The sequence below is a fragment of the Mastigoproctus giganteus genome, chromosome 1 (assembly GCF_048544385.1).
Source record: "Mastigoproctus giganteus isolate SK-2022 chromosome 1, ASM4854438v1, whole genome shotgun sequence".
Lineage (NCBI taxonomy): Eukaryota > Metazoa > Arthropoda > Arachnida > Uropygi > Thelyphonidae > Mastigoproctus > Mastigoproctus giganteus.
Window position 1 is genome coordinate 272,065,192 of NC_143575.1, and position 27,001 is coordinate 272,092,192.

The following is a 27,001-nucleotide window of genomic DNA, read 5'->3' on the forward strand; positions in this document are numbered from 1 at the left end:
AATGAAAATGAATTAACATTATTGTAATAGGGTTAAACTTAATTCCTTATAGTTGTATAATAATAATAATAAAAAAAAAAAAAAACACAGTTCAGTTTAGTTGCTTTATTATTAATACAAAAAAATCTGAATTCTTGTTATACACCATGCCAAGTAAATAATTTGTTCTCCAAATTAAAAACACCAAATTATTTCAGTAGTCGGCGTTCCTCCCGAGTGACTAAGCTTCCTACACCGGGTTCAAGTGCAGTGGGCGGGGGAACAAGCCGGCAGCAAGCAAGGGGCAGAAGTGTTATGTCTGGAGTGGATACTGGACAAGAAGGTACATCTGGTTCATTCATAGGTGAAAACTCTACGGGACATGAGGGTGCTGTATCCAGTATCCCAGGTAAGTGTATCTAAATAAAATATTATGATTTTATTGTCACATAATTTTGAATTGGTATTATCACTTGACACTTACAAGGGTGTTCTAAGTTATAGGGAATAGTAAAGTGAATGATTAATTTTCATCATTTAAAAATTTTTTTTTTGAGTTAATGCTTGAAGTGTGACCTCATAGCTGAATACTTTGTTCTTATTCATTAATAGTTACTGCCATTATTTATTGATGCTTGGTGCTGTTATTGACATTTGCAAATTTTGATGAGCAACTAAGATAATGCCATGAAGCGGCTAGTCATGCCGAGGGCTCAGATAATCAAGAGATATAACTAGGCCGAGAGATAATCAAGAACTATTTAGTGATAATCAAGCAAGTGATGCTAATGCTAATGATAATCAAGAACAACAGAAGAAAGAGCAACACACACCCCTTCAGCTGCATTGTGTGTGTTTGTGAAAGGGGGGTGGGTATTTGGGTTATTGGGATTTTAACATGGCATTTCATGTAAATAAAATGTTTATTTACAATATATATTTATTATTAAGAATATATTACACAATATAGTATTCACTCTTTAAATCTGAAAATGATTGTCTAGAAGCATAGCAAACCAGATCTGCTGCCCCCCCCCCCCTTTTTTTTTTTTTTTTTTTTTTTTGATTACTTAACAACACTGACCAACTTTTTTTTTTTTGGTACCTCTGGAACAAAAGTTGCAGATTCTAAAAGAAATTGATTTGCTGATTCCAAATATACTAGAATGTCTGTCACATCTACATTGAAAAGTATAGTGAAATTTTAGTGATTTAATCTTTTTTTTTTTTTATATGAAAACCCCAAACACGAAAGGTATCAAAACCTATAGTACTTAGTACCGTGCATGGGTTGAAGTAGAAGTATGGGGGGAGGGGGATTTCGGAAACTTTGCTCTAGAGACTAAACATGGGTTTCGCCACTTCAAGCCTCCAATAAGCAAAGTGATGGTATTTCACCGGTTGATGAAAGTCATCTACCACCTAATATGATTCATATGCTATCTTAAAAATGAGTCTTATTCATTTTAAAATACTTTAATCAAGCATATAATGTACAAACATAGAATGCCACTCAGTTTTTCTTATAGACCATTGTGCTTTCTTTTAAGAAACCAGCAATAATCTCTCATCATGGCGCGGTGTCTCTTTGGTATTTATTTTCCATCATGGATATGTACTGATGAAATCACTCTTCTTGCTCATCACTTACATCTCCCAAATTTTGAGGAAAAAACTTAGCTGGGAATAAAGAAAAAAAATTTTGGCAGCCCATATCTTTATAAAACTGCAGTAGAGTTGGCACTAGAATTCAAAATTATTTTCTTTCCTATTTCCGAGAAATCCATACAAAACTGCTTTAAAAGATTGTCAAGCTGATAGTTCAGCTTTCTGTAGTTTTGTTTGAAATACATCATCTTTGAGGAATTCCTTTATTTTCAGGCCCAGTGAAAATTTCTTCTTTCAGTTTTGCCTCTGTTACATTGGGAAACATTCCACTTAAGTAGCAGAATCCACTTCCTTCTTTATCCCATAGCCTTAAAGTTCTTCATTAATTGAAGTTTTTATGTGCAAAGTTGGAAGAAGAACTTTTTTTTTTTTTTTTTTTTTTTTGATTCAACCACTGGAATGTATTTTATATTCTTCCTGGTAAAAATTCCTCCTTCTTTTTCCAACTGCTGCACAATACAATGTTTTTCTATTGCACATCTGTTCCACAAACATAGAATATAACAGTGTTTTTCAAAATATCCCTTGTAGACCAGGGAGTAATTCAAATATCTTAAGTTCACCACAGATATTCTAGGCACACGCATTGTACTTTATTGCACCCAGGAGCTTGGACATACTTTCATGTTTCTTTTAAGACATCATCATGAAGTAGAAGAAATGATGAGAATGCATTTCCATTATGAAGCTAAACTTAATTTTGAGGCATCAATAAATATACACTCATTAGGATTGTGTTCAATGTAAAGTAAAGATATTAGTGAATAAGGTCACTAATATCTTTACAGAAACACATACCATTATCCATAATGAAAAATTTAGACACTTTATGTGATGTTTTCAATATACTGTAATTTTAGTTCCTGCTTCAAGTAATTTCTACTCTTGTAACTTAGAACCAAGTAGTTCTGTTTGCCCTTTAGATAAGTTTAAATCACAAACTCCTTGCTTTATTAAGTTACCCACATCCTCAGATTTGTGGCAGTTAATAAAGCAAATTGTGTTTTATTAACTGCTAGGTTACTTCTTAAAATATTTCATTATGGAAGACAGTATGTGTTTCTGTAAAGATATTATTATTAGCCATATGGTGCAAGGAAGCCAGAGGCTTATGCTGCACCAGACAAAAAAAAAAAAATTTCTGAAGTACCCAGAGAGAGAGAGAGAGAGAGAGGGGAATCACCAAGAAAGAGAAGTATGATGATATCCAGCTCAGGACCCTGGGTGTGCCAAGCCCATACTCACCAGATGAGAGCCCCTATGTTAGTGGTCTTTTGAATTGAACTCAGCATTGAGCACAGCAGTTTTTCTGCACAATGGAAATGCATTCCATTGTGCAGAAAAGAATGATCTGTTCATTCAATAAAGAATGATCATAATTTTTAATGAACAACCACACTACTTGTCATTTCTAGCTGAGCTACAGATTTAAGACCAAACCAAACTGCTTCACATAGCAACAGCACAGTTGACTTGCATGTGTAGGTGTGACCTTGGTGGTTGGTTAAGTTTGTGCCTGCTTTCGGTTTTGCCTACATGACACACAAGGAACAGTATGGTGCTCTCAGATTTTGTTTCTGTCTCAATTAAAACATCAGCTGAAGCATATCTAATATTAAAAGAGGCTTATGGTGAATGTAAACTTTCATATAGCACAGCTCATAGGTGGTTTAGACTGTTTAAAGATGCACATGATTCAATCACAAAAATGTGGCCCTGGAGCTCCAACCACTACTGTCACCACAGAAACAATAATCACTGTTTCTGTAATTGTGAGAGTAGGCCGTCAGTAAGTAAGGCAACTGGCAGAGATGTTGAGAATATTGGTAGGAAGCATGCTTGGTATTCTCCATGACCATTTGCATATGACCATTTGTGCATGCTGGGTTTCAAGATTACTCACAACTGAGGAACAGCAGATTTGTATGGAGGTTTGTCAGGAGCTGAAACAGATGTGTACTGAAGATCGTGAGTTCTGCACAAGGTGATAATGGCAGATGGGACATGGCTTCAATATTTTCATCCAGAGAGTAAGCAACAAAGCTCCGGTTAGAAGTCTGTCATCTGCAACACTGAAAAAAAGCAAAGGTTTAAATTTTGAATGGAAGATTGTGGTCCTTTTTTTTTTTTTTTTTTTTTTTTTTGACATTTATGGAATGGTTTACCAGCATGTGCCACGTCATACAACTGTTACGGGACCTTATTACAGAACTTTACTGCACACTTTGTGGATCGCATTCATCGCAAATGACCACAACCACATGCAGGGTGGATGCTGCATCATGACAATACAAGGCCTCTCATTGCTCTTATTGTCATCAAGTATTTAGCCAGCATCAATGTCAAATGTGTTCCTCGTTCACCATACAGCCCTGCCTTGCATCCCGCAATTTTTTAAAATTTTATTTCCAAAGTTAAAGAATGTAGGAATTGTGAGGAAAACATTTGCAGTCATCAAAACAAGTTGTAAAGACGGAAGGTAATTTTCAAATGCATGCCAAAAATGGCTTCCACCTTTTTTTTTTTGAAGAATGGCAGAAATGTTGAAGTAAGTGCATTTTATCATTAAATTATGGATGATTAATAAAGGTCCATTGTGGGGGAAAAAAAAAATGTGATTATTTTTTATTGAATAGCCCTCATACATATGTACTTTATTGACTGTACTACAAATCTGAGAATGTGGCTAACTGGGAAAATTAAAGGTATGCTTTTAGCTGTTCCTGTGGTGTGGTGTTAACAACATTTATATTGACTGTTATTTCTTCTGCATGACAAAAATATTGATATTGTTTCTTTTGTTTTGCTCAGTTTTTGTTGTAAACTGGCCATGCACATAGTAGAAATCTTCAGGGTGATTTAACCACTTCCTTTACTTCTGCTATAAACATTTTAATAGTACAGCATTGAGCAAGCAATATGCAATAGATATGTAGAGAAATCTAACACATCCTTGCACTACAATTGTTTTTCTATTATGGAAAGAGAGTGGGGGGAACGTGGGAGGAAGATAGATAGACAGGGTTGAACATGTTAACCCTCCTCAACATTTCTACCATCTATAAGCACAAACAAAAATTATTATTTGTATAACTGGATATTTGTTTTTTAATTAATGTTTTTTTAGCATATAGAGGTCTGCGACAGTTATAATTACTTATTCTGTTATCAGTGATGTTTGTGGTGGGTTTCTTGAATAGAATTGGTCATTCTAGCTGTTCAGGACATCACATATACTTCTTGTAAAAACAAAAGAATAGAGGATTGTTTAAATAAACAGAGTAATGAACAGTGTTCCTGAGTTTGGGAAAGAACCATGGAAAAAATGTGGGAGTGAAGTTAAAAAATATGTAATTAATGATATTGAAATTTCGCAAGATTATTTAATGAAAAAATTTTCGAGCCTACAGACCAGTAAGGCTCCTGGAGTTGATGGAATATACCCTATAATCTGAAGGGAGGCGGCAAGCAAGTGCATTGAACCATTGAGGCTAATTATGCGAGCATCACTAGACTCTGGGGAGATTCCCTTGGATTGGAAAAGTGCAAATATATCTCCCATACATAAGGGTGGCTCTAAGAGTGAAGTGGGAAATTATCGACATGTCAGTCTGACTTCAGTAGTAGTAGGGAAAATCATGGAGGCAATGATCAAGGGTGGAATTCAGGATCATTTGGATCGAATTGAAATTCTCAAGGATACTCAGCATGGTTTTGTAAAGGGAAAATCATGTTTAACAAATCTGGTTCGCTATTTCGAAAGGGTCACTCACGAGCTGGATTTAGGGAATAATTTCGACATTGTTTATTTAAATTTCAGCAAAGCTTTTGACTCAGTCCCACATGAGCAGTTGCTTTATAAGCTGGAACAGGTTGGAATCACTGGGAAAATCCTTAGATGGATAGCAGGATGGCTTCAGGGCAGGAGGCAGAGGGTTGTGATAAATGGCTATTTCTCAGATTGGGTTGATGTAAGAAGTGAGGTTCCCCAAGGATCAGTATTAGGACCACTGTTGTTTTTAATTTTCATAAACGACATTGATGAAGGGATAGAAGGCGTGATGTCTAAATTTGCAGATGATGTTAAAATTGGTAGAGTAGTTAATGATCACTGTCAAGCTGAGCTTCTTCAGAGAGACCTAGATAGACTTCAGGAATGGTCAGAAAAATGGCAGCTATGCTTTAATTCAACAAAGTGTAAGGTATTACACCTGGGAAACAGTAATCCCAAAAAAACTTATTCACTTGGTGGAGTTCAACTAAACCCAGTACTAGAGAAAAGGGACTTGGGTGTTACGATACGGTCAGACATGAAATTCTCTGAGCATTGTAAACAGGTTGCAAGGAAGGCCCATGGTGTCCTATCGATGATCTATCGAACTTTTGCAAGTAGAGATAGGGACGTGATAATCCCATTATATAAGGCTTATGTTAGACCACACTTGGAATACTGTGTTCAATTATGGAGACCGCAATTAAAGAAAGACATCGAGCTTCTTGAAAGGATCCAAAGAAGGGTAACTCGCCTGGTGAGATCGGCAAAAGGGCATCCTTATGAAGAAAGACTTCGAATATGTGGGTTGCAGAGTTTGGAAACTAGACACCTTAGAGGAGATTTGATTGAGGTGTTTAAGGCTCTGAGAGGCATCAGTAAAATGAATGAGGACAAAATTTTCAAGATTATAAATGATGCTAGAACTAGGGGACATAAATTCAAGTTACGGGGGGAAATGTTTAGATTGGACTGCTGGAAGTTTTATTTTAGCCAGCGAGTTATAAATTACTGGAATAAGTTGCCTTCATGGGTGGTAGAGGCCGACAGTTCGGGGAAATTCAAAGGTCATCTGGATAGTACTTTTGGGTAAGGGAAGCGCATAGGATGATAGGGTTAGTTTTTTTTTTTATTAATTATTATTTAGTTATTTATTTATTTATTATTTTTTTGGCTGGTGCAGCATAAGCCATAGGCTTTCTTGCACCATGAGGCCGTTACTAATACTAAAAAATCACAGGTTAATTACTTATTATTAAGTAATTTATTAATTACTAATGGTTTCTCATTCTTTTGTTGAGATCTGATGCCATCCCACTGTAGTGAAACTGTTATCTTACTTATTCACATGGCAAATATTTACTCGTGTGGCAAAAGCGTATTGTGACTATTTTTTAATCATTAGTGTATATAAATACATATATAATATTGGTGTATAAACACCATAGTTTACCCATAAATTTAACTACATAAGTAGTGTAACGGCATTGTTTGATTATATCTCATATTGTGGCTTATAGTGGATACCTACACAAAGAGATACCAGGTATTGTACTACTTTGGATAAATAATGCTTCTCTAGTAGAGGAGACCACTGTTATTTATTCTCAGTGGGCACCACCACCCAGATGCGTTTCGGAGTTTGTTGGCTCACTCATTGGTGGGCGGGCAGGTACCCTGATAATGCAGACATGCCATCACAGTTGCAAAGTTAATTCCACAATATGAGAGATGCCAAATAGTGAAGATAATGATAATATTTTGAAGCATAAATTTAACTACTTAAGTAGTATAATGGCATTGTTAATTTATGGTTAAACTATGGTGTATTTACACCAATATTATATAGTTAATCTCAACCCATAACGTATGCCATGTGCATTTAGTCTTCAAAATAAATACATATAGCACAAATGTTACAACACTGCATATTTTCTTTCATGTGATCAGTTTTTTAGAATAAACTCAGAAGCATGATTTCAAATCATTGGAAACATCACAATATTACAATAATATTAGGATGATAAAATGTGATGACAATTTTCTTTAATTCTCACGCCATCAGTGACATTGGATGAAAGTGCATTCTTTGTACATGAATCATACATAAGTTCTTTTGCTGTATAAAATTTATGGAATAGGCAGAACTAAACAAACATTTGGAATGAATGGATCAGTGAAATGGGAAGGTTTAATGCTAACTGTGAAGCATTTCACATTTTATAGAATCTTTCATCAACTAAATATGGAAGAAAGGTTCTACATCTAATTTCTTACACGTCAAATGGGAAATATAATGGACATAAACATCTATCGTTTCGTTGAGGCACATCCAGATCCACTTTTCTCCAATTTCAAATAGCATTAAGATAATTCTTCCTCAAAGTAGTCACCTGGAATGTTTTGATTAGGCAGTTGGACCATTTTATTTAAAAATGCCAAAAATGAACTATATTATTACTAAACTTATGGAATCGCAGGTTGCCAATCAGAAAAAGATTTCCCTCTGAATGGCAGTATTGTTCTTTTGTGTTTGTGAAAAAAAAAAATTTCCAGTTTGGCTAACATGTGAAAATATACATTATGTGAGATAAATTGTCAGATCAGTGGCTTTTTAAAAAGATCTCTATCTTGCTGCACAAGCTTAAATATTCCTCTCTTCAATAAGTTAAGCTATCCAATTTTCCAACTATTATTGAAAAAATATTGCATAAATCGAAACATTCCGGGTGACTGACTACTTTGAGGAAGAATCTTAATGCTATTTGAAATTGGAGAAAAGTGGATCTGGATGTGCCTCAATGAAATGATAGATGTTTATGTCCATTATATTTCCCATTTGGTGTGTAAGAAATTAGACGTAGCAACCTTTATTCCATATTTGGTTGCTTGAAAGATTCTTTAAAATGTGAAATGCTTCACATTTATCATTAGCAGAGGCATATCGATGCAAAAAAGCAAGCTTATACAGCATCAGCCAAAAAAAAAAAAAAAAAAACCCTTCCATTTCACTGATCCATTCATTCCAAATGTTTGTGTAGTTCTGCCTTGAATTTATTCAAGCTATCAACTTTCACAACAATAGATGGAAGTTTGTCCAGCAATCAACTACACTACCCACTGGCTAAAGGCAAATTTCCGCACATCTTATACTTCAACTGTCTTTCCTCAGTTTGAATCTATTCCCCTTCAGATTTGTAATCTGAGCAAGAGTAAGAATCCCATCAGCATTGAGCCTGCTGAATCCATTCAAGGCATTATACACCTCAATCAGATCACCTCGCGGGTGCCTAGTCTCCAGAATCTGCAATTTGCAGAACTTGAGCCTTTCTTCGTAAGAGCACCTCTTTGTTCCCCTCACCAGTCTTGTTGTCATTCTCTGTACTCGTTCTAGAAACCCTACATTCCTCCTAAAATGAGGCTCTCAGACCTGTATGTAGTACTCAAGGTGTGGCCTGACCATTGCCTTATACAAGGGGATAATCATCTCCTTATCCCTGCTCACAAAATTCCTGTATATCATTGACACACCCCATGACCTACTCTGGCAGCCTGTCTGCACTGCTCAGAAAACTTCATATCTTACTGCACAATTACCGCCAGGTCTCTTTCATTCTCCACTACCCTGAGTGTAACACCATCCAGTTGGTACATTTCTCTGGGGTTACTGCTACCCATATTCAGTACTTTGCGTTTGTCAATGTTAAACTTCAGTTGCAACTTCTCAGCCCATCTACCCAACTTTTCTAGATCCTGTTGCAGTAGCACACTGCCATTACTGTCATTAACAACCCTGCTAACCTTTGTATCATCTACAAACTTTGACATTAAGCTTGATAAACCTTCATCAGTATTATTTATAAATATACAAAACAACAATGGGCCTAACACCGAACCCTGAGGGCCACTGATAACATTAGTCCATGTAGAGCAGTATCCTTAATGCCATACTGCTAATACACATACTATGCTGCACATTCACATGCTTTATAAAAAGGATAGGTGGAACAGGACCAGGGCATGTCTGCCAGGGGCAAAGGTTGATGACGTTGTAGAGAGGATATCATCTTTTAAGGGCACAAAAGGTCATATAGTTGTACACGTTGGCACTAATGATATCAAGAGTAGGAGACTGGCAGAGCTACTCAACAAGTACAGGTCACTGTTTAAAAAAAGCCGTGAATTAGGGTTGAATTTGAAAGTGTCTGCACTTCTGCCCTGACGCGATAGGAGGGAGCCGACCGGGCTAGCCGAGTGGGTAAGTACCTGCCCGGCAACCCAAAGGTCGCGGGTTCGATTCCCGCCTCGGGCTTGGATCACTGTACTGCAAAAACCTTTGGAGGTGCAATATGGCCACAGAAGCCGATGCGCCAACAACTACCAAATCAAAAAAAAAAAAAAAAAAAAAAGATAGGAGGGAGTATATGATGAGAGTCTTGTCGATTAATTCGGCCCTGGAAAGATTGTGCAAGGCTCAAGGGGTAGAATTTTTTTCAGCCTGGTCTGAACTTGTTAACAGGAGAGACTGCTTCTACAGGGATGGGATACACTTAAATTGAAAGGGTGCAAGAATATTTGCTGATGCTGTCGAGGTAGTGTTAGGTGGGACGGAAAACTGCTAACTTGGGGGGAGACAAAGACGAATAGATTAACAGTAGCCACTGGCAGAGGTGAAAGAGATTCTTGCACTGCTTCTATTGGAATGAGCAGAAGCCTGCAAAACAAGATGCAGGATATTTCAGAGACTGCTGGGAGTCATTGCAGTACAAGTTAACACGTGGGTTGTGTTAGGATAGCAAATAATAGGAACAGGTGCATGTATATTTGCATGTACAGTAATACCCCGACTTACGCTACCCCGACTTACGCGAACTCGGAGTTACGCGGTTCTTGATTTTTTCGTTTGGCAACGCTGCCGCCCACTATCTTCAAGGTCGTTTTTCATATGTTATCGATATACGGTGCAACGGCGGAGAATGAGAGCGAAAGATGAACAAAATTCAACTTGCTGCTTTTATGTTTTTTGTATCAGTGAAGGGGAAACACATTTCACCATAATAACGTAAAAACCAACACAATTCCAGCTATCGCTATAATCGCAAATGCAATTAGATCGAGTTTCTACCAGTTTATAACAGATTTCACTAGCAGAAACGCAACTGGATTTTTATTGTTTTATGGTAGTAACCCCTAGAAATGTGAGGTGTTAATAGTGTATCTCTGCTTTTATGGTGTTGTTTATTCAGTTGCTACATGCGCGCAGCTTTGTTTATGTGTATCAAGCGTGCCTCCTCGTTTTGTAATTGTGCTTTATTCCCTAAAAATGAGTAAAATACTTAATTAAAAGGTGTGAAAAGGAAGCGTCCTGGTGAAGACACTGCAGATTCAGAGAGAAAAAGAAAAGCAATTATCGATAAACAGAGGCGGACTGGATCAAAAATTCTTACCCGGGAAAATTTATAGTGGCCTCATACTATGGTTTATGGCCAAAATCACACTGGCGCACAGGGGTTTCCCCGGTAAGGCTTATGGCCAGTCCGCCTCTGTCAATAGAGAAAAAAATATGAAATTGTGAAACGCTTTGAGCGAAATGAAAGACCATGTGATATTGCACGTGCTACAGGCGTAAATGAGGCAACGGCGAAAAGCATATGGCAATTGCAAACTTGAATTGAAAACTTAGCTCAATTGAAAAGGGCTTAAAAATTTTAGAAAACATAGACTCCAACGAAGAACGCGTTATAGCTACAAAGCAAGGAATAAAAAAATTATTAGCTTGCTACGAAGAAATTCTGCGTGAAAAAAAGAAGGCGCTGTGTCGTCAGACGAATTTGTTAGATTTTATGAAGCCATCGACATCGAAATAACTTTTTTACGTAAGTCATTTGTTTTTTTAATACATATTTTGTATTAATATGTATAAAGAACTGCAATTTTATTAATATTTTTCTTGTAAACTAGTGTTTTTGTTAGTCCTTGGTCCCAATTAAGCAAAATTTATATGTATTTATATGCAAAGTTGTACCCCGACTTACGCGAATTCGACTTACGCGATTTTCGTCGGACCCACCTATCGCGTAACTTCGGGGTATTACTGTACACCAATGCTACGAGTTTGGTTAATAAACTTGATGAATTTGAAGTATTGCTCAAAACACAAAGGCAGATATTGTTGGGATATCAGAGACGTGGTGTCACACAGATATAAGGGATGCAGAACTGGAATTTGAGGAGTACAACGTCTACAGAAAGGATAGACAGGATAGGAAGGGAGGAGGGGTTATGCTATTAGTTAAGAAACACATAAAATCCAAGGAAGTGAAGCCATTCGACATCGCTGGACAGTGCAGTGTTGAGTCAGTTTGGTATGACATAAGCATTAGGAGATCAAAATTGAGAGTAGGAGTGTGCTATAGGCCTAATGACTCTGATGAGTATAATAAGAAACTGTACAGGGAAATAAAGTGGGCCAGTAAATCAGAGAGTCTTATAATGATGGATTTTAATTTCCAAGATATTGACTGGAATTTGGGGGCTGGTCACTCACACACTAGCAAGGCTTTTGTGGATTTATTGGATGATTGTTTTCTACATCAGCATGTTCGGGAGGCAACTAGAGGGAGTAATATTCTTGATTTGATTATCAGTAGTGATTCTTCATGCATTAAGAATCTGCAGATAAATGAATCACTAGGTGGCAGTGATCACAGTGTGCTGAAGTGGGATTTACTCTAAGAGGTAACTACCATTAGGGGTAAAGGGAAGGGTTATTGCTTTCGTAAAGGCGACTACGATGGACTGAGACAGTATTTAAATTCTATACAGTGGGACCAACTGATAATGTTACCAACAGCAAATTCAAAATGGGAAGCATTCAAAGGACTTATCTTGGAAGCTACTAGACTTTACGTACCAACTAAGAAATGTTGTTCAAGGCTTAGGCCTAAATGGATGTCAGATGAACTAATAAGACATATGGCAGAGAAGAAAAATGCATGGGATACATACAAATTAATACGTAACACAGAAGCCTATAATAAATACAATTAGATCTGTAACCAAGTTACAAAAGAGGTTAGGCAGGCGAAGGCAGATTACGAGAAATCTTTGGCAAGAGATGCAAAGAAAAACAGCAAAGAGTTCTTTACTTGTGTAAACTCTAGAAGGAAGAGGATGAATCAGATTGGTCCACTTGATATCGATGGTTCAACTGTTGATGATCCTGCTCAGGTAGCTAACAAACTAAATGAATATTTTGCATCGATATTCACACATGAGGAGTTATTCAGCGAGGGGAATGCCAGAGGTGTATTCAACTATGGCAGTAAGCTAGAGAATCTTGTAATAACTGAGAGTAAAGTGGAGGAGAAATTGTTGAAATAAACACAAGAAAGGCACCTGGGGTGGATGGGATATATCCAGTTATGTTAAAGGAGGCAGCAAAGGAAGTAAGCAAACCCTTAGCCTTAATTATGAGAGCTTCCTTGGACTCAGGGGAGGTACCCACAGACTGGAGATGTGCAAATGTGACCCCCATTCGCAAAGGAGGATCAAAGGCTGACACAAATAATTATAGACCTGTGAGTTTAACTTCTGTTCCTGGAAAATTAATGGAGGCACTGTTTAAAGAAGCACTGCAGGATCATCTAGACAAGACTTCAGTTATAGCTCGGACACAGCGTGGTTTTGTTAAGGGGAAGTCTTGCCTGACAAATTTGATTGGATACTATGATGCAGTCACAAAAGAACTGGATGCAGGAAATAACGTTGATATTATATACTTGGATCTTAGAAAGGCTTTTGATACTGTTGCACATGGAAGACTGCTGCAGAAATTGGAGGCAAATTGCTGCTATGGATAAAGGAGTGGTCGAGGGGGAGAAGACAAAGAGTGGTAATCAATGGACACTGCTCATCGTGGACTAATGTTATTAGTGGAGTCCCTCAGGGTTCAGTGTTGGGTCCATTATTGTTTTCTGTATTTATAAATGATATTGAGCCAAGTTTTCAGACGATACGAAGGTTGGCAGGGTTGTCAAGGACACTTCTGACAGTATGCTGCTGCAACAAGATCTGGAAAGTTTGAGCAGATGGGCTGAGAGGTGGCAAATGAAGTTTAACATTGACAAATGTAAAGTACTACATATGGGAAACAGCAACCCCAGAGCAACATATCAACTCTGTGGTACTACACTGACAGTGGTAGAGAATGAAAGGGACCTGGGGGTGGTTGTGCAGGCAGATATGAAGTTCTCTGAGCAGTGCAGATGGGCAGCAAGAGTAGCTCATGGTGTATTGTCAATGATATATAGGAATTTTTCTAGCAGGGATAAGGAGGTGATTATTCTCTTGTATAAGTCAAAGGTCAGGCCACTCCTAGAGTACTGTATACAGGTCTGGAGGCCTTATTTCAAGAAGGATGTGGAGTTGTTGGAACGAGTACAGAGAAGAGCAAGAAGATTAGTGAAGGGAACAAAGGGGTGCTCTTACGAAGAAAGGCTTAAGTTTTGCAAATTACAGTGTCTGGAGACTAGGCACCAGCGAGGTTATATGATAGAGGTGCATAAAGACTTGAATGGTTTGAGCATGCTCAGTGCTGATGGGATTCTTCCTCTTGCTCAGAATAATCACCCGAGAGGGCATAAATTCAAATTGAGGAAAGACAGATGTAGGATAAACATGCAGAAATTTGCCTTTAGCCAGCGGGTGGGTTGGTTTGTTGGTTGGGCGAACAGACTTCCATCCCTTGTCATGGAAGTTGATAGCCTAAATAAGTTTAAAGCTCAGCTCTACAGGTATTTCGAACGAACAGAGGGGTGAAGTGGAAGTGGTTTTTTTTTTTTTTTTTTGGCTGATGCTACATAAGCTTGCTTTCTTGCACCAAATTCCTCTACTAATGCTAATGCTAATATTTAATAGTTCTTTGCAATTATTATGGCAAAACAAGAATCGACTCATGGTGAAAAAGTCTACATTTTTGTTAGTAGTAAAAGCTCCTACGTGCATGGCTATTTACAGAGATATGATCTGGCCATCCTTTTCCACAAATCCCTATTTTAATGAGGTAGGGAACATAGTTATATGCATGACCTTTATGCATAGTTATGTTTTATGCCAAAACATTTGATTCTATAAAAAGTTGCCTTTTTGTGGATACTGTAGCTGTTGGTATGCCGCTAGGCAGGTTCTCTCTGATTCCTTAAACACATTTTGAACACATTTGCTGTTCATCCGGAATTTTTTTGTTTGCATTAGATTAATTCTATAGCTGAACCTGAAAAGTGTGGTGATTCTTGTTGAACAGTGCAGTTGAAGTTGAAGAGCAGTGAAAGTTCAGGTAGAAATTTAAACCATCTTTGGAGACATGGGAGATAATAAGAATAAAGTTAATTTTTCAAAAACAACTGCATTTCATATTTTAAGAAATATAGATATTTTGTTTATGATTTTCTCGGTTTCAAAGGCTTGCATTTTTTAAGTTTGGCCATGACTACTGACAATGCAAAAAATTCCTCTGCCTTTAAAAATGATTTTGGATAAATGCCAGAGTTGCAATGGCCACATTGAAAATATATTTTTGTTTGCTGTATGTAATAAAGGTTTGATTTATTGTTAAGGTTATTCGGAAAAAAAAAAAAATTTAAACAATTTAATTGTGATAAACTGGTAATAGATGTAAAATTGTTATTGGAATATAGTAGCATTTGTGTATAATTTTGTTTATTTTATTGCAGATTTGCATACATATTTTGCCTATTTTTACTACATATTTTATGTCTAATTATAAATTAAGACCATAACAGGATCTCACTTTGTAGTCATTGTAACTCACATCTCCCCCCTCAACCCACTCTATTTAAATAATTCTGTTTATTGGTATAACTCTCAAGCTTGCAAACTTTGTAAGATTTAATTTAGGATATAGATTTGGATATACCTTTTTATCTATATGCAGGGCATATGGATTTTTTAAAAAAGAATGCTAAACTAAATGCCAGGAATTAGTAGTAATTCCTAGCATTTATCAGTGCAAATTCTGAAATAGCTTTCAGTAATATAAGATTTTCAAAAATATTTTATTACAGAATTAAAGATATGATTAAATATAAAGGTTTTAACATTCAGTGATTTAGTCTATGTTGATTATTCCATTTCCCAATATCATACTTTTCTTTTTATTTATATATCTTATTTATATCACTTTGTTTAAATTTTTCTGTCAAGAATAATCAATGAATAGATGGGGGGGTGCCTATATCCGTATGTGGTTACAGATACAGAAATAAAAACATGAAACTTATCCATTACACTACTGGGTAAACTGTTATAGGCAGTGATTATAATATCCCGATTTATGTTAGTGTGAATTCTGGCTAATATCATAAACTTGAGGTAAATATTCAATAACTGTTCTGATAATGTATAACAGATAGTTCTTCAGGCTCATTCTCCCCCCCTCCCCACATTTTGTTGTTGAAAATGAGATGTGCTTATTGAATAGGATGAAAAATGTACCACAAAGTTTGCAATACCTTGGGCGCCTCTGTAGACAGGTGGGCAGGAGCAGCAGTGCATAGCACACACGCTTCTTGATTAGACTGGGGTTCGAGCCTGTGACCACCAAATACGGAGGATGCGGAAAGGTCAGGGAATGACTACTGCATATCCCAGGAGCAATATGGCCCTAGTTGCTAATGCTCCTTAAAACCAAAGCAACAACAACCTTGTATGTGATTTTATGACTGCTAAATGGATTAATTTTGTTTCTAGTGATCTAAGTTCATTTTTCTAGCTGTGAATTATAGGAGATAACAGACATATATTTCAGGTTATACGAAATAACCCTTTATTGGTGAGAGTAATGAAATGATAATGTCACAGAATGACCATGTCAGTTATGTTTCATTATTTTGCAATGTTGACAAAGTTGCAAAGTTTGTCTTTGGTGGCTCCTATCCTTCAGCAAATGCTTGTGTTTTTTTCAATATCTGCCTTTCATATGGCTAGAAATTACTACTGCATTGTGATTTTTTTGTCCTTTTTATGTTTGTATTCTGAAGCTAAATTTCTGTTTATAAATTTTTCTTATAAAATGTAGAACAATTGCTGGGCGTTGTTACAATATTTACACAGCTACTCCTTTACAGTTAATTTTGCAATGTTATGGTTATTGTTAGACTTGTGCATATGTGGATGTATATTCACATATGCACAAGTTGGCAATACCTTGTGTGTGATTTTATGACTGCTACCACATCATTAAATTGATGGTAAGAGTTATTTTTATTGGATTAGGAGGACTTTTTATTGGTTATTTTCAAAATGTCCAATTTATCTGAATCTGATGAGAATTATTTGTCCCCTCCATGAAAATTTGGGGTTTTCATTACACAAAAGTATAACTGACGATAGAATACTGCAGTTTACAGCCAAGTCCATTTGTGATGGGTACATGTGCTTATTATAATGGCCAAGTTGCATGATTACCCTAATTCAGGGGGCCGGCAACCTTTTTTGAGTGAAGAGCCATTTTTGATCTAATTTAAAAGAAGAGAGAATTTGACCCAACCCAAGCTGGGGGAGGGTGAGAGGGGCGGTTTAAGAAATGGAATAGAGTGGGGAGGTGTTTTATTTAAAAAAATATATCTTTTGAAATATTATTTATTAATAGTGAAAAAACGTAACAAACATACAATTAGGTATGAATTAATGTGACTTTTGCTGCTGAACTTCTCGAGCAAGTCTCTCAATATCAGGTGAGTATGCCGTAATTTTCATCATTGAACATGCTGAGAGACACATTGTTCAGACAGTTTCTTGATTTATTTTTATTATAGTTAATGTTTGAAAATATTTTCCCGCAAAATATGTCAAACCAAAAACTGACGGGAGTTCAAACGCAAATACTCAAATAAATTTTCAAATTTATGTGTCCGGTAAGCTACTCCACGCATCGAACACAATTTGGTCTTGATTTTTCAACTCATCTATCAGGATCCATTTGTGTAGAATTTCAAGGGCAGTCTTTTGCCTTTCCAAATCTCCAATTTCAATTTTAAGGCTAAAATGACTTGCACTTCACATGTCTTTGATTTTTAAGTGCTTCATGTGGGCTAAAAGTTAGAGCCACAGGTTGCCAACCCATGCCCTAATTATAGTCCGCCATTCAGTGAGTGAAAACTTGGTGATATTTTCAAAGTAGTATTTAGCAGTAAGAGTGTCACTAATTAAACCATATGATTTATTATAAAGTGAATTTTATTACATACAGAGGTTTATTGTTTAACACATTTTTATACAATATTAGCATGTATTTAACAATTGGCAACATTCACATAGTTATCTTCACTGTACACATTTTTATGGCTTTCATTCTTGATTGGGATCCAGAAAAGTACCACTCAGTTGTTAAACAATTGGCGTTTTAGCTTACTAATGGTAAACAGCAATCCTTTGTACACAGATGTTATTTGATGAGTTTCTGCTTGGTTCAGTTCTTTGCATTACTTCTTTATGAATAGCCACAAGTCTCTCTGCACAGAAATAAAATGCAAAATGATTATTGCAAATGAAAATCGCAAATCCGCCCTACCATGGAATATTGTTCCCACATCTGGGGCTTAGCCGACGGGGCTAGCCAGGTGAGTAAAGTGCCTGCCTGGCAACAAAAAGGTCGCGGGTTCAAGTCCCGCCTCGGGCTTGGATCACAGAAAAAAATGCAAAAACTTTGGGAGGTGCATTATGGCCGCAGAAGCTGATGTGCCAACAACTAACAAAAAAAAAAAAAAAAAACCATCTGGTGTGGTGCCTCCAAAACCTCTCTCAGGCTTCTAGATTCCATTCAGAAGAGGGCAGTTAGGTTAATTAATGGCTCATCTCTAACAGTTTCTCTCTCAAACAGTACGTCTCATAGACATACTGTTTCTGCTGCATGCCTTTTCTACAGATACTTTCACGGGCACTGTTCTTTTGAATTGGCTTCTATAATTCCTGCTCTCTCTTTCAAAACAGTCCGAACCTGTGCCGCCACCAGCCAACATCCGTTTACTGTCAAACTTCAAACTCACAGTACCAACTTTTCATCTTCCTCATTTATTCATTCAACTGCTGCTTTCTTGAATAACCTTTCTTCATTCAACTGCTGCTTTCTTGAATAACCTTTCTTCATTCAACTGCTGCTTTCTTGAATAACCTTTCTTCATACCACTGCGACTTTCTGGAACAACCTTTCTTCATACATATTTTCTGAAAATTACAATCAACAAATATCTTCTCTCGTCTTCTCAACCTCCAACCCTAGCACGGTAATAAGTACTCTAGGTTCTAATACCTCTCGTGTTTGGGGTTTTCAGTTAAAAAAAAAAAAAAAAGGAACTGGATGCAAAATATTTTTATATCGTATACTTGAATTTCACAAAAGCTTTTGATCCTGTTGCACATGGAAGACTACTGTAGAAAGTAGACTACAGTACTACTGTACTGTAGAAGCCATAGGCTTCTATGTCACCTGATACTTTATATGCATCCCATACATCTTTCTTCTCTGCCACGAGCCTCGTTAATTCATCTGACATCCATTTAGGCTTAACCCTTGAACAGTATTTCTTAGTTGGAATGAAAAGCCTAGTAGCCTCCAAAATTAAGTCCCTGAAGGCTTCCCATTTAGAATTCAACATGGATAACATCATCAGTTATTCCATTGTACAGAATTTAAAACTGTCTGAGATCTCTGTAGTCACCTTTACAAAAGCCCTTCCCTTTAGCCTTGATGGTAGTTACATCTTTAAGTAATTCCCACATCTGTACATTGTGATCACCGTCACCCAGTGGTTCCTTTATCTGCAAATTGGAGCAGCAAGTCATTAACGGCAAGTTGCTGCAATGGATAAAAGGACGGTTGAGTGGGAGAAGACAGAGTGGTGGTCAGTGGGTACTGTCTACATGGGGGACCCCACTAATCACTAATGTGATTAGTGGTGTCCCCTCAGAGTTCGGTGCATTGTTGTTTTGTATTTTTATCAGTGATATTGATGAAGGTATATCAAGCTTATTAATGTCAAAGTTTGTAGATGATACAGAGGTTGGCAGGGTTGTTAATAACAGTAATGACAGTATTCTGCTGTAACAGGATCTAGAAAAGTTGAGTAGATGGTCTGAGAAGTGACAACTGAAGTTTAACATTGACATGCAAAGTATTGCATATTGGTAGCAGTAACCTGAGAGAAATGTACCAACTATGTGGCATTACACTCAGCATAGTGGAGAATGAAAGAGGCCTGGGGGTAATTGTGCAATGAGATACGAAGGTAGCATTAGCATTAATAGAGGCATACGGTGGAAGAAAGCAAGCTTATGCAGCATCAGCCAAAAAAGAAAGCGCTTCCCATTTCACCCCTCCATTCGTTCCAAATGCCTGTCCAGCTCAGTCTTAAATTATTTATTTAGGCTATTAGCTTCCACAACATAAGATGGAAGCCTGTTCCACCAATCAACTACTCGCTGGCTAAAGGCAAATTTCCGCACTATCTTTCCTCAATTTCAAACTGTGCCCCCTCAGGTTCTTAGTCTGAGCACGAGGAAGAATTCCATCGGCATTTAGCTTGCCCAAGCCATTCAAGGCCTTATACGTCTTAATCTGATCATCACCTCGCAGGTGCCTACTCCCCAGATGCTGCAGTTTGCAGAACTTAAGCCTTTCTTGGTTAGAGCACCCCTTTGTTCTCCTCACCAATCTTTTTTCCCTTCTTTGTACTCGTTCTAGCAACTCTACATCACTTCCTAAAGTGAGGGGCGTCTCCATAGCTAGGGGGGGGCAGGAGCAGCAATGCATAGCACATGCTTCTTGATTAGCCCGGGGATCAAGCCAGTGACCACCAAATACGGAGGATGCGGAAAGGTCAGGGCATGACCACCGCATCTCCCCAGAGCAATATGGCCTTAGTTGCTAATGCTCCTAAAAAAATTACAAAAACCAACCAACGTTGCTTTGTGTAACGGGATAATAACCTTCTCGCCCTGCTAGCAAAATTCCTATATATCATTGACAAGACTCCATGATCTGCCCTGGCAGCCCGTCTGCACTACTCAGCGAACTTCATATTTGACTGCACAATTACCCCTAGGTCTTTTTCACTTTCTGCTTCCCTGAGTGTACCACACAGTTGGTATGTTTCTCTTTGATTATTGCTACCCATATGCAGTACTTTGCATTTGTCAATGTTAAACTTCAGTTGCCACTTCTCAGCCCATTTTTCGCACTTATCTAGATCCAGTTGGAGTAGCATACTGTTTTTACTGTCGTTGCCAACTTTGTATCATCTGCAAACTTGGACATTAAACCTGATATACCTTCATCCATGTCATTGATAAATATACAAAAGAATGGGCCCAACACCGAACCCTGGGGAACTCCACTAACAACATTTGTCCCCGAAGAGAAGTGTCTATTGATTACCACTTTGTTGTCTCCCACTCAATCATTCCTTTATCCATTGTAGCAACTTACCCTTAATGCCATACCCCTCCAATTTGTACAGCACTCTTCCATGTGCAACAGTATCAAAAGCTTTCCTGAAATCCAAGTATATAGTATCAAAATTATTTTTGGCCTTCAGTTCCTTTGTGACCACATCATAGTATCCAAACAAATTGGTCAGACAAGACCTCCCTTCAACAAACCCATGCTGTGGCTTAACTATTACTGCACTCTTGTCTAGATGATCATGCAATGCTTCTTTAACCAGTGATTCCATTATTTTTTCCAAAAACAAGTTAAACTAACAGGTCTATAGTTACTTTTGTCACCTTTTGAACTCCCTTTGTGAATTGGTGATAAATTTGCACGCCTCCAGTCCATGGTGTCCAAGGAAGCTCTCATAAATAAGGGTTTGCTTATTTCCTTTCCAGCCTCCTTTAATATAAATGGATAGATCCTGTCCACCCCAGGTGCCTTCCCTATGTGTAACTTCAACAATTTCTCCTCCACTTTGATCTCAGTTATTACAAAATCACTTAGTTCCCTGTCGGCGTTTGATAAACTTCTGACACTCCCCTCATTGAATAACTCCTCATGTGTGAATGTACATGCAAAATACTCATTCAATTTATCAGCTACCTGATTCATCCCTTTCCTTCTAGAGTTTATATAAATAAAGAAATCTTTGCTGTTTTTCTTTGAATCCTTTACCAAAGATTTCTTGTAATTTGCCTTTGCCTACCTAACCTCCTTTGTGACTTGATTACAGGCAAGTTTATACCTGCCATAGGCTTCTGTGTCACCTGATACTTTATATGCATCCCATACATCTTTCTTCTCTGCCACGAGCCTCGTTAATTCATCTGACATCCATTTAGGCTTAATCCTTGAACAGTATTTCTTAGTTGGAATGAAAAGCCTAGTAGCCTCCAAAATTAAGTCCCTGAAGGCTTCCCATTTAGAATTCAACGTGGGTAACATCATCAGTTATTCCATTGTACAGAATTTAAAAACTGTCTGAGATCTCTGTAGTCACCTTTACAAAAGCCCTTCCCTTTAGCCTTGATGGTAGTTACATCTTTAAGTAATTCCCACATCTGTACATTGTGATCACCGTCACCCAGTGGTTACTTTATCTGCAAATTCTTAATGCCTGAATAATCACTGCTGATAATCAGATCAAGAGTATTACTCCCTCTGGTTGCCTCTCGAACATGTTGCTGTAGAAAACAGTCATGCAAGAAATCCACAAAAGTATTGCTATTGTGTGAGTGACCAAACCACAAGTTCCAGTCAATATCTGAAAGTTAAAATCCCCCGTTATAAGACATTCTGGTTTACTGGCTCACTCTATTTCTCTGCACAATTGCTCATTATACTCATCAGATTCGTTAGGCCATAAACACACCTACTCTCGTTTTCCTTTCCCAGTGATTATTTCACACCAAACAGACTCAACACTGCATTGTCCACCAGCATCAATTGGATGCACTTCCTTAGATTTTGTGTTTCTTAACTAAGTAATTCTTTACTTAGTTAAGAAATCTCCCCACTTCCTGTCCTGTTTTTCCTCCCTATACACATTATACTGCCCAAATTCCAATTCTGCATTGCTTATATCTGTGTGACACCATGTCTCTGATATCCCAGTGATATATTCCTTTGATATCTTGACTGGCACTTCAAACTCATCAAATTTATTAACTATACTCCTAGCATTGGTGGACATGCAAGTATACATTGATGTACATGCAAGTATACATAGGCTGTGTTAGGGTGGCTCCTAGCCACCCTAACACAGCCCATGTATTTATTTGTTCCACTATGACTTCCAACAGTCCTGGGAATCCCCCTTACCTTGCTTTCCAGGCTGCTGCTCATTCTAATAGAAGCAGTGCAAGAATCACTTTTGCCTCTGCCTGTGGCCACTGTTAATCTTTTGGTTGTGTATCCCCCCCCCCCCACAAGCTAGCAGTTTTCACCTAACACTGCCTCGATAGCATCAGCAGATATTCTTGCACCCTTTCTATCTAACTGTAACCCATCCCTGTAGAAGCAGTCTCTCCTATCAACAAGCACAGACCAGGCTGAAAAAAATTGTACCGCTTGAGCCTTGCACAATCTCTCTACACAGGGCGGATTTATCGACAATGCTCTCATCATATACGCCCTCCTATCGTGTCTGGGCAAAATTGCAGACACTTTCACATTCAACCCTAACTCGTGACGTTTTTCAACATTGACCTGTACATGTTGAGTAAATCTGCAGATCTCTTACTCTTAATATCATGAGTTCCTAAAAGTTCATAAAAGTATCGGTAAGGGTATCAAATCCACGTGTTACAAGTTGCAGCTCCGCTGAACGAGAAGTTTTTTAGCCATATTTAGCTGCTTTATTGACCAATTGTTACATCAAATTATTTTCTATAAGTAGCTTATAGATGTAGTCAGGATTGTTAGTTTATTCTGAATTGAGACAGCAAGATTTGGAAGTTAATTAATACTTAAGTGTCCTTTCTATTAATACTTAATTAATAGAAAATGGTGGCAAATGGTCTTAACTTGCCACCATTGTTATACGATACAACGTAATATCCCAAACTAGATAGCGTTAGTATAGTATATAATATAATATTGTCAATTAATCAGTAAAATCTATTAATTTTGTTAAACTTCATTGTCAATTAAATTGTACTTTTAACTAAATACATATAACGACTTAGATTACAAACGTAATATAATTAATTAATACATAACTTGATACGGAAGTTATATAAATGGAATTCGTAGATTCTTAACACTGAAAAATATAGCATTAGCATTAGTAGAGGCATTTGATGCAAGAAAGCAAGCTTATGCAGCATCAGCCAAAAAAAAAAAAAAAAAAAAAAAGACCACTTCCACTTCACCCCTCTGTTCGTTCAAAAAAAAAAAAAAAAACCACTTCCACTTCACCCCTCTGTTCGTTCAAAATACCTGTCCAGCTGAGCCTTAAACAAGGGATGGAAGTTTGTTCCACCAACCAACCACCCGCTGGCTAAAGGCAAATTTCCGCACGTCCATCCTACATCTGTCTTTTCTCAATTTGAATTTATGCCCTCTCAGGTGATTATTCTGAGCTACAGGAAGAATCCCATCAGCATTGAGCATGCTCAAACCATTCAAGGCTTTATACACCTCTATCAGATCACCTCGCCGGTGCCTAGTCTCCAGACACTGTAATTTGCAAAACTTAAGCCTTTCTTCGTAAGAGCACCCCTTTGTTCCATTCACTAATCTTGTTGCCCTTCTCTGTACTCGTTCCAGCAGCTCTACATCCTTCTTGAAATGAGGCCTCCAGACCTGTATACAGTACTCTAGGTGTGGCCTGACCATTGCCTTATACAAGGGAATAATCATCTCCTTATCCCTGCTGGAAAAATTTCTTTGTATATCATTGACAATACTCCATGAGCTACTCTTGCTTCATATCTGCCTGCACAACCACCCCCAAGTCCCTTTCATTCTCTACCACTGTCAGTAGTACCACAGAGTTGATACGTTGCTCTGGGGTTGCTGTTTCCCATGTGTAGTATTTTACATTTGTCAATGTTAAACTTCATTTGCCACCTCTCAGCCCATCTGCTCAACCTTTCCAGATCCCGTTGCAGCAGCATAGTGTCAGTAGTGTCCTTGACAACCCTGCCAACCTTTGTAACGTCTGCAAACTTGGACATTAAGCTTGATATACCATCATCAATATCATTTATAAATACAGAAAACAATAATGGACCCAACACTGAGCCTTGAGGGACTCCACTAATAACATTAGTCCATGATGAGCAGTGTCTATTGATTACCACTCTATGTCTTCTCCCCCTCAACCACCCCTTTATCCATAGCAGCAATTTGCCTCCAATGCCACACTGCTCCAATTTGTGCAGCAGTCTTCCATGTGCAACAGTATCAAAAGCCTTTCTAAGATCCAAATATATAATATCAAAGCTATTCCCTGCATCCAGTTCTTTTGTAACTGCATCATAGTATCCAATCAAATTGGTCAGCAAGACTTCCCCTTAACAAAACCATGCTGTGTCCGAGCTATAACTGAAGTCTTGTCTAAATGATCCTGCAGTGCTTCTTTAACCAGTGCCTCCATTAATTTTCCTGGAACAGAAGTTAAGCTCACAGGTCTGTAATTACTTGTGTCAGCCTTTGATCCTCCTTTGTGAATTGGGGTCACATTTGCACATTTCCAGTCTACGGGTACCTCCCCTGAGTCCAAGGAAGCTCTCATAATTATGGCTAAGGGCCTGCTTACTTCCTTTGCTGCCTCCTTCAATATAACTGGATAGATCCCATCCACCCGGGTGCCTTTCTTGTGTTTATCTTCAACAGTTTCTCCTCCACTTTACTCCCAGTTATTTCAAGATTCTGTAGCTTACTGCTAGAGTTGAATACACCTCTGGCATTCCCCTTGCTGAATAACTTTATATGGGATACATATAAATTAACACGTGACAGAGAAGCCCATGATAGATATAAGTTGATTTGTAACCAAGTTACAAAGGAGGTTAGTCAGGTGAAGGCAGATTACCAGACATTTTTGGCAGGGGATTCAAAGAGAAACAGCAAGGAGTTCATTACTTATGTAAACTCTAGAAACAAGGGGATGAATCAGATTGGTCCACTTGATATCGATGGTTCAACTGTTGATGATCCTGCTCAGGTAGTTGATAAACTAAATGAATATTTTGCATCGACATTCACACATGAGGAGTTATTCAGCGAGGGGAATGCCAGAGGTGTATTCAACTCTGGCAGTAAGCTAGGTAATCTTGTAATAACTGAGAGTAAAGTGGAGGAGAAATTGTTGAAGATAAACACAAGAAAGGCACCTGGGGTGGATGGGATTTATTCAGTTATATTAAAGGAGGCAGCAAAGGAAATAAGCAAACCTTTAGCCATTATTATGAGAGCTTCCTTGGACTCAGGGGAGGTACCCATAGACTGGAGATGTTCAAATGTAACCCCAATTCACAAAGGAGGATCAAAGGCTGACACAAGTAATTATAGACCTGTTAGTTTAACTTCTGTTCCAGGTAAATTAATGGAGGCACTGGTTAAAGAAGCACTGCAGGATCATCTAGACAAGAATTCAGTTATAGCTCAGACGCAGCATGGTTTTGTTAAGGGCAGGTCTTGCCTGACCAATTTGATTGGATACTATGATTCAGTCACAAAAGAACTGCATGCAGGGAATAACTTTGATTTGATATTATGTACTTGAATCTTAGAATGGCTTTTGATACTGTTGCACATGGAAGACTGCTGCACAAATTGGAGCAGTGTGGCATTGGAGGCAAATTGCTGCTATGGATAAAGGGATGGTTGAGGGGGAGAAGACAGAGTGGTAATCAATGGACTCTGCTCATTGTGGACTAGTGTTATTAGTGGAGTCTTTCAGGGTTCAGTGTTGGGTCCATTGTTGTTTTGTGTATTTATAAATGATTATTGATGATGGTATTTCAAGCTTAATGTCCAAGTTTGCAGACGATACGAAGGTTGGCAGGGTTGTTAAACACTACTGACACTATGCTACTGCAACAGGATCTGGAAAGGTTGAGCAGATGGGCTGAGAGGTGGCAAATGAAGTTTAACATTGACAAATGTAAAGTACTACATAAGGAAACAGCAACCCCAGAGCAACGTATCAACTCTGTGGTACTACGCTGACAGTGGTAGAGAATGAACAGGACCTGGGGGTAATTGTGTAGGCAGATATGAAGTTCTCTGAGTAGTGCAGATGGGCTGCAAGAGTAGTTCATGGTGTTATGTCAATGATATACAGGAATTTGTCTAGCAGGGATAAGGAAGTGATTATTCCTTTGTATAAGGCAATGGTCAGGCCACACCTTGAGTACTGTATACAGGTCTGGAGGCTTCATTTTAAGGAGGATGTAGAGCTGCTGGAACGAGTACAGAGAAGGCCAACAAGATTAGTGAATGTAACAAAGGGTTGCTCTTACGAAGAATGGCTTAAGTTTTTCAAATTACGGTGTGTGGAGACTAGGCACCGGCGAGGTATATAAAGCCTTGAATGGTTTGAGCATGCTCAATGCTGATGG

The 27,001-nt window shown here is 37.9% G+C and overlaps 1 protein-coding gene across 3 annotated transcripts in view; it reads left to right on the forward strand.

The window, feature by feature from the left end:
* Positions 1–27,001, forward strand: part of ctrip (E3 ubiquitin-protein ligase ctrip) — an 894,611-nt gene that overhangs the window by 179,697 nt on the left and 687,913 nt on the right. For all 3 annotated transcript variants that reach the window (XM_090377644.1, XM_090377653.1, XM_090377662.1), the window contains exon 6: positions 198–388. In XM_090377644.1, coding sequence (XP_090233770.1) covers positions 198–388 — 191 coding nt within the window. The remainder of the gene's footprint in view (positions 1–197; positions 389–27,001) is intronic.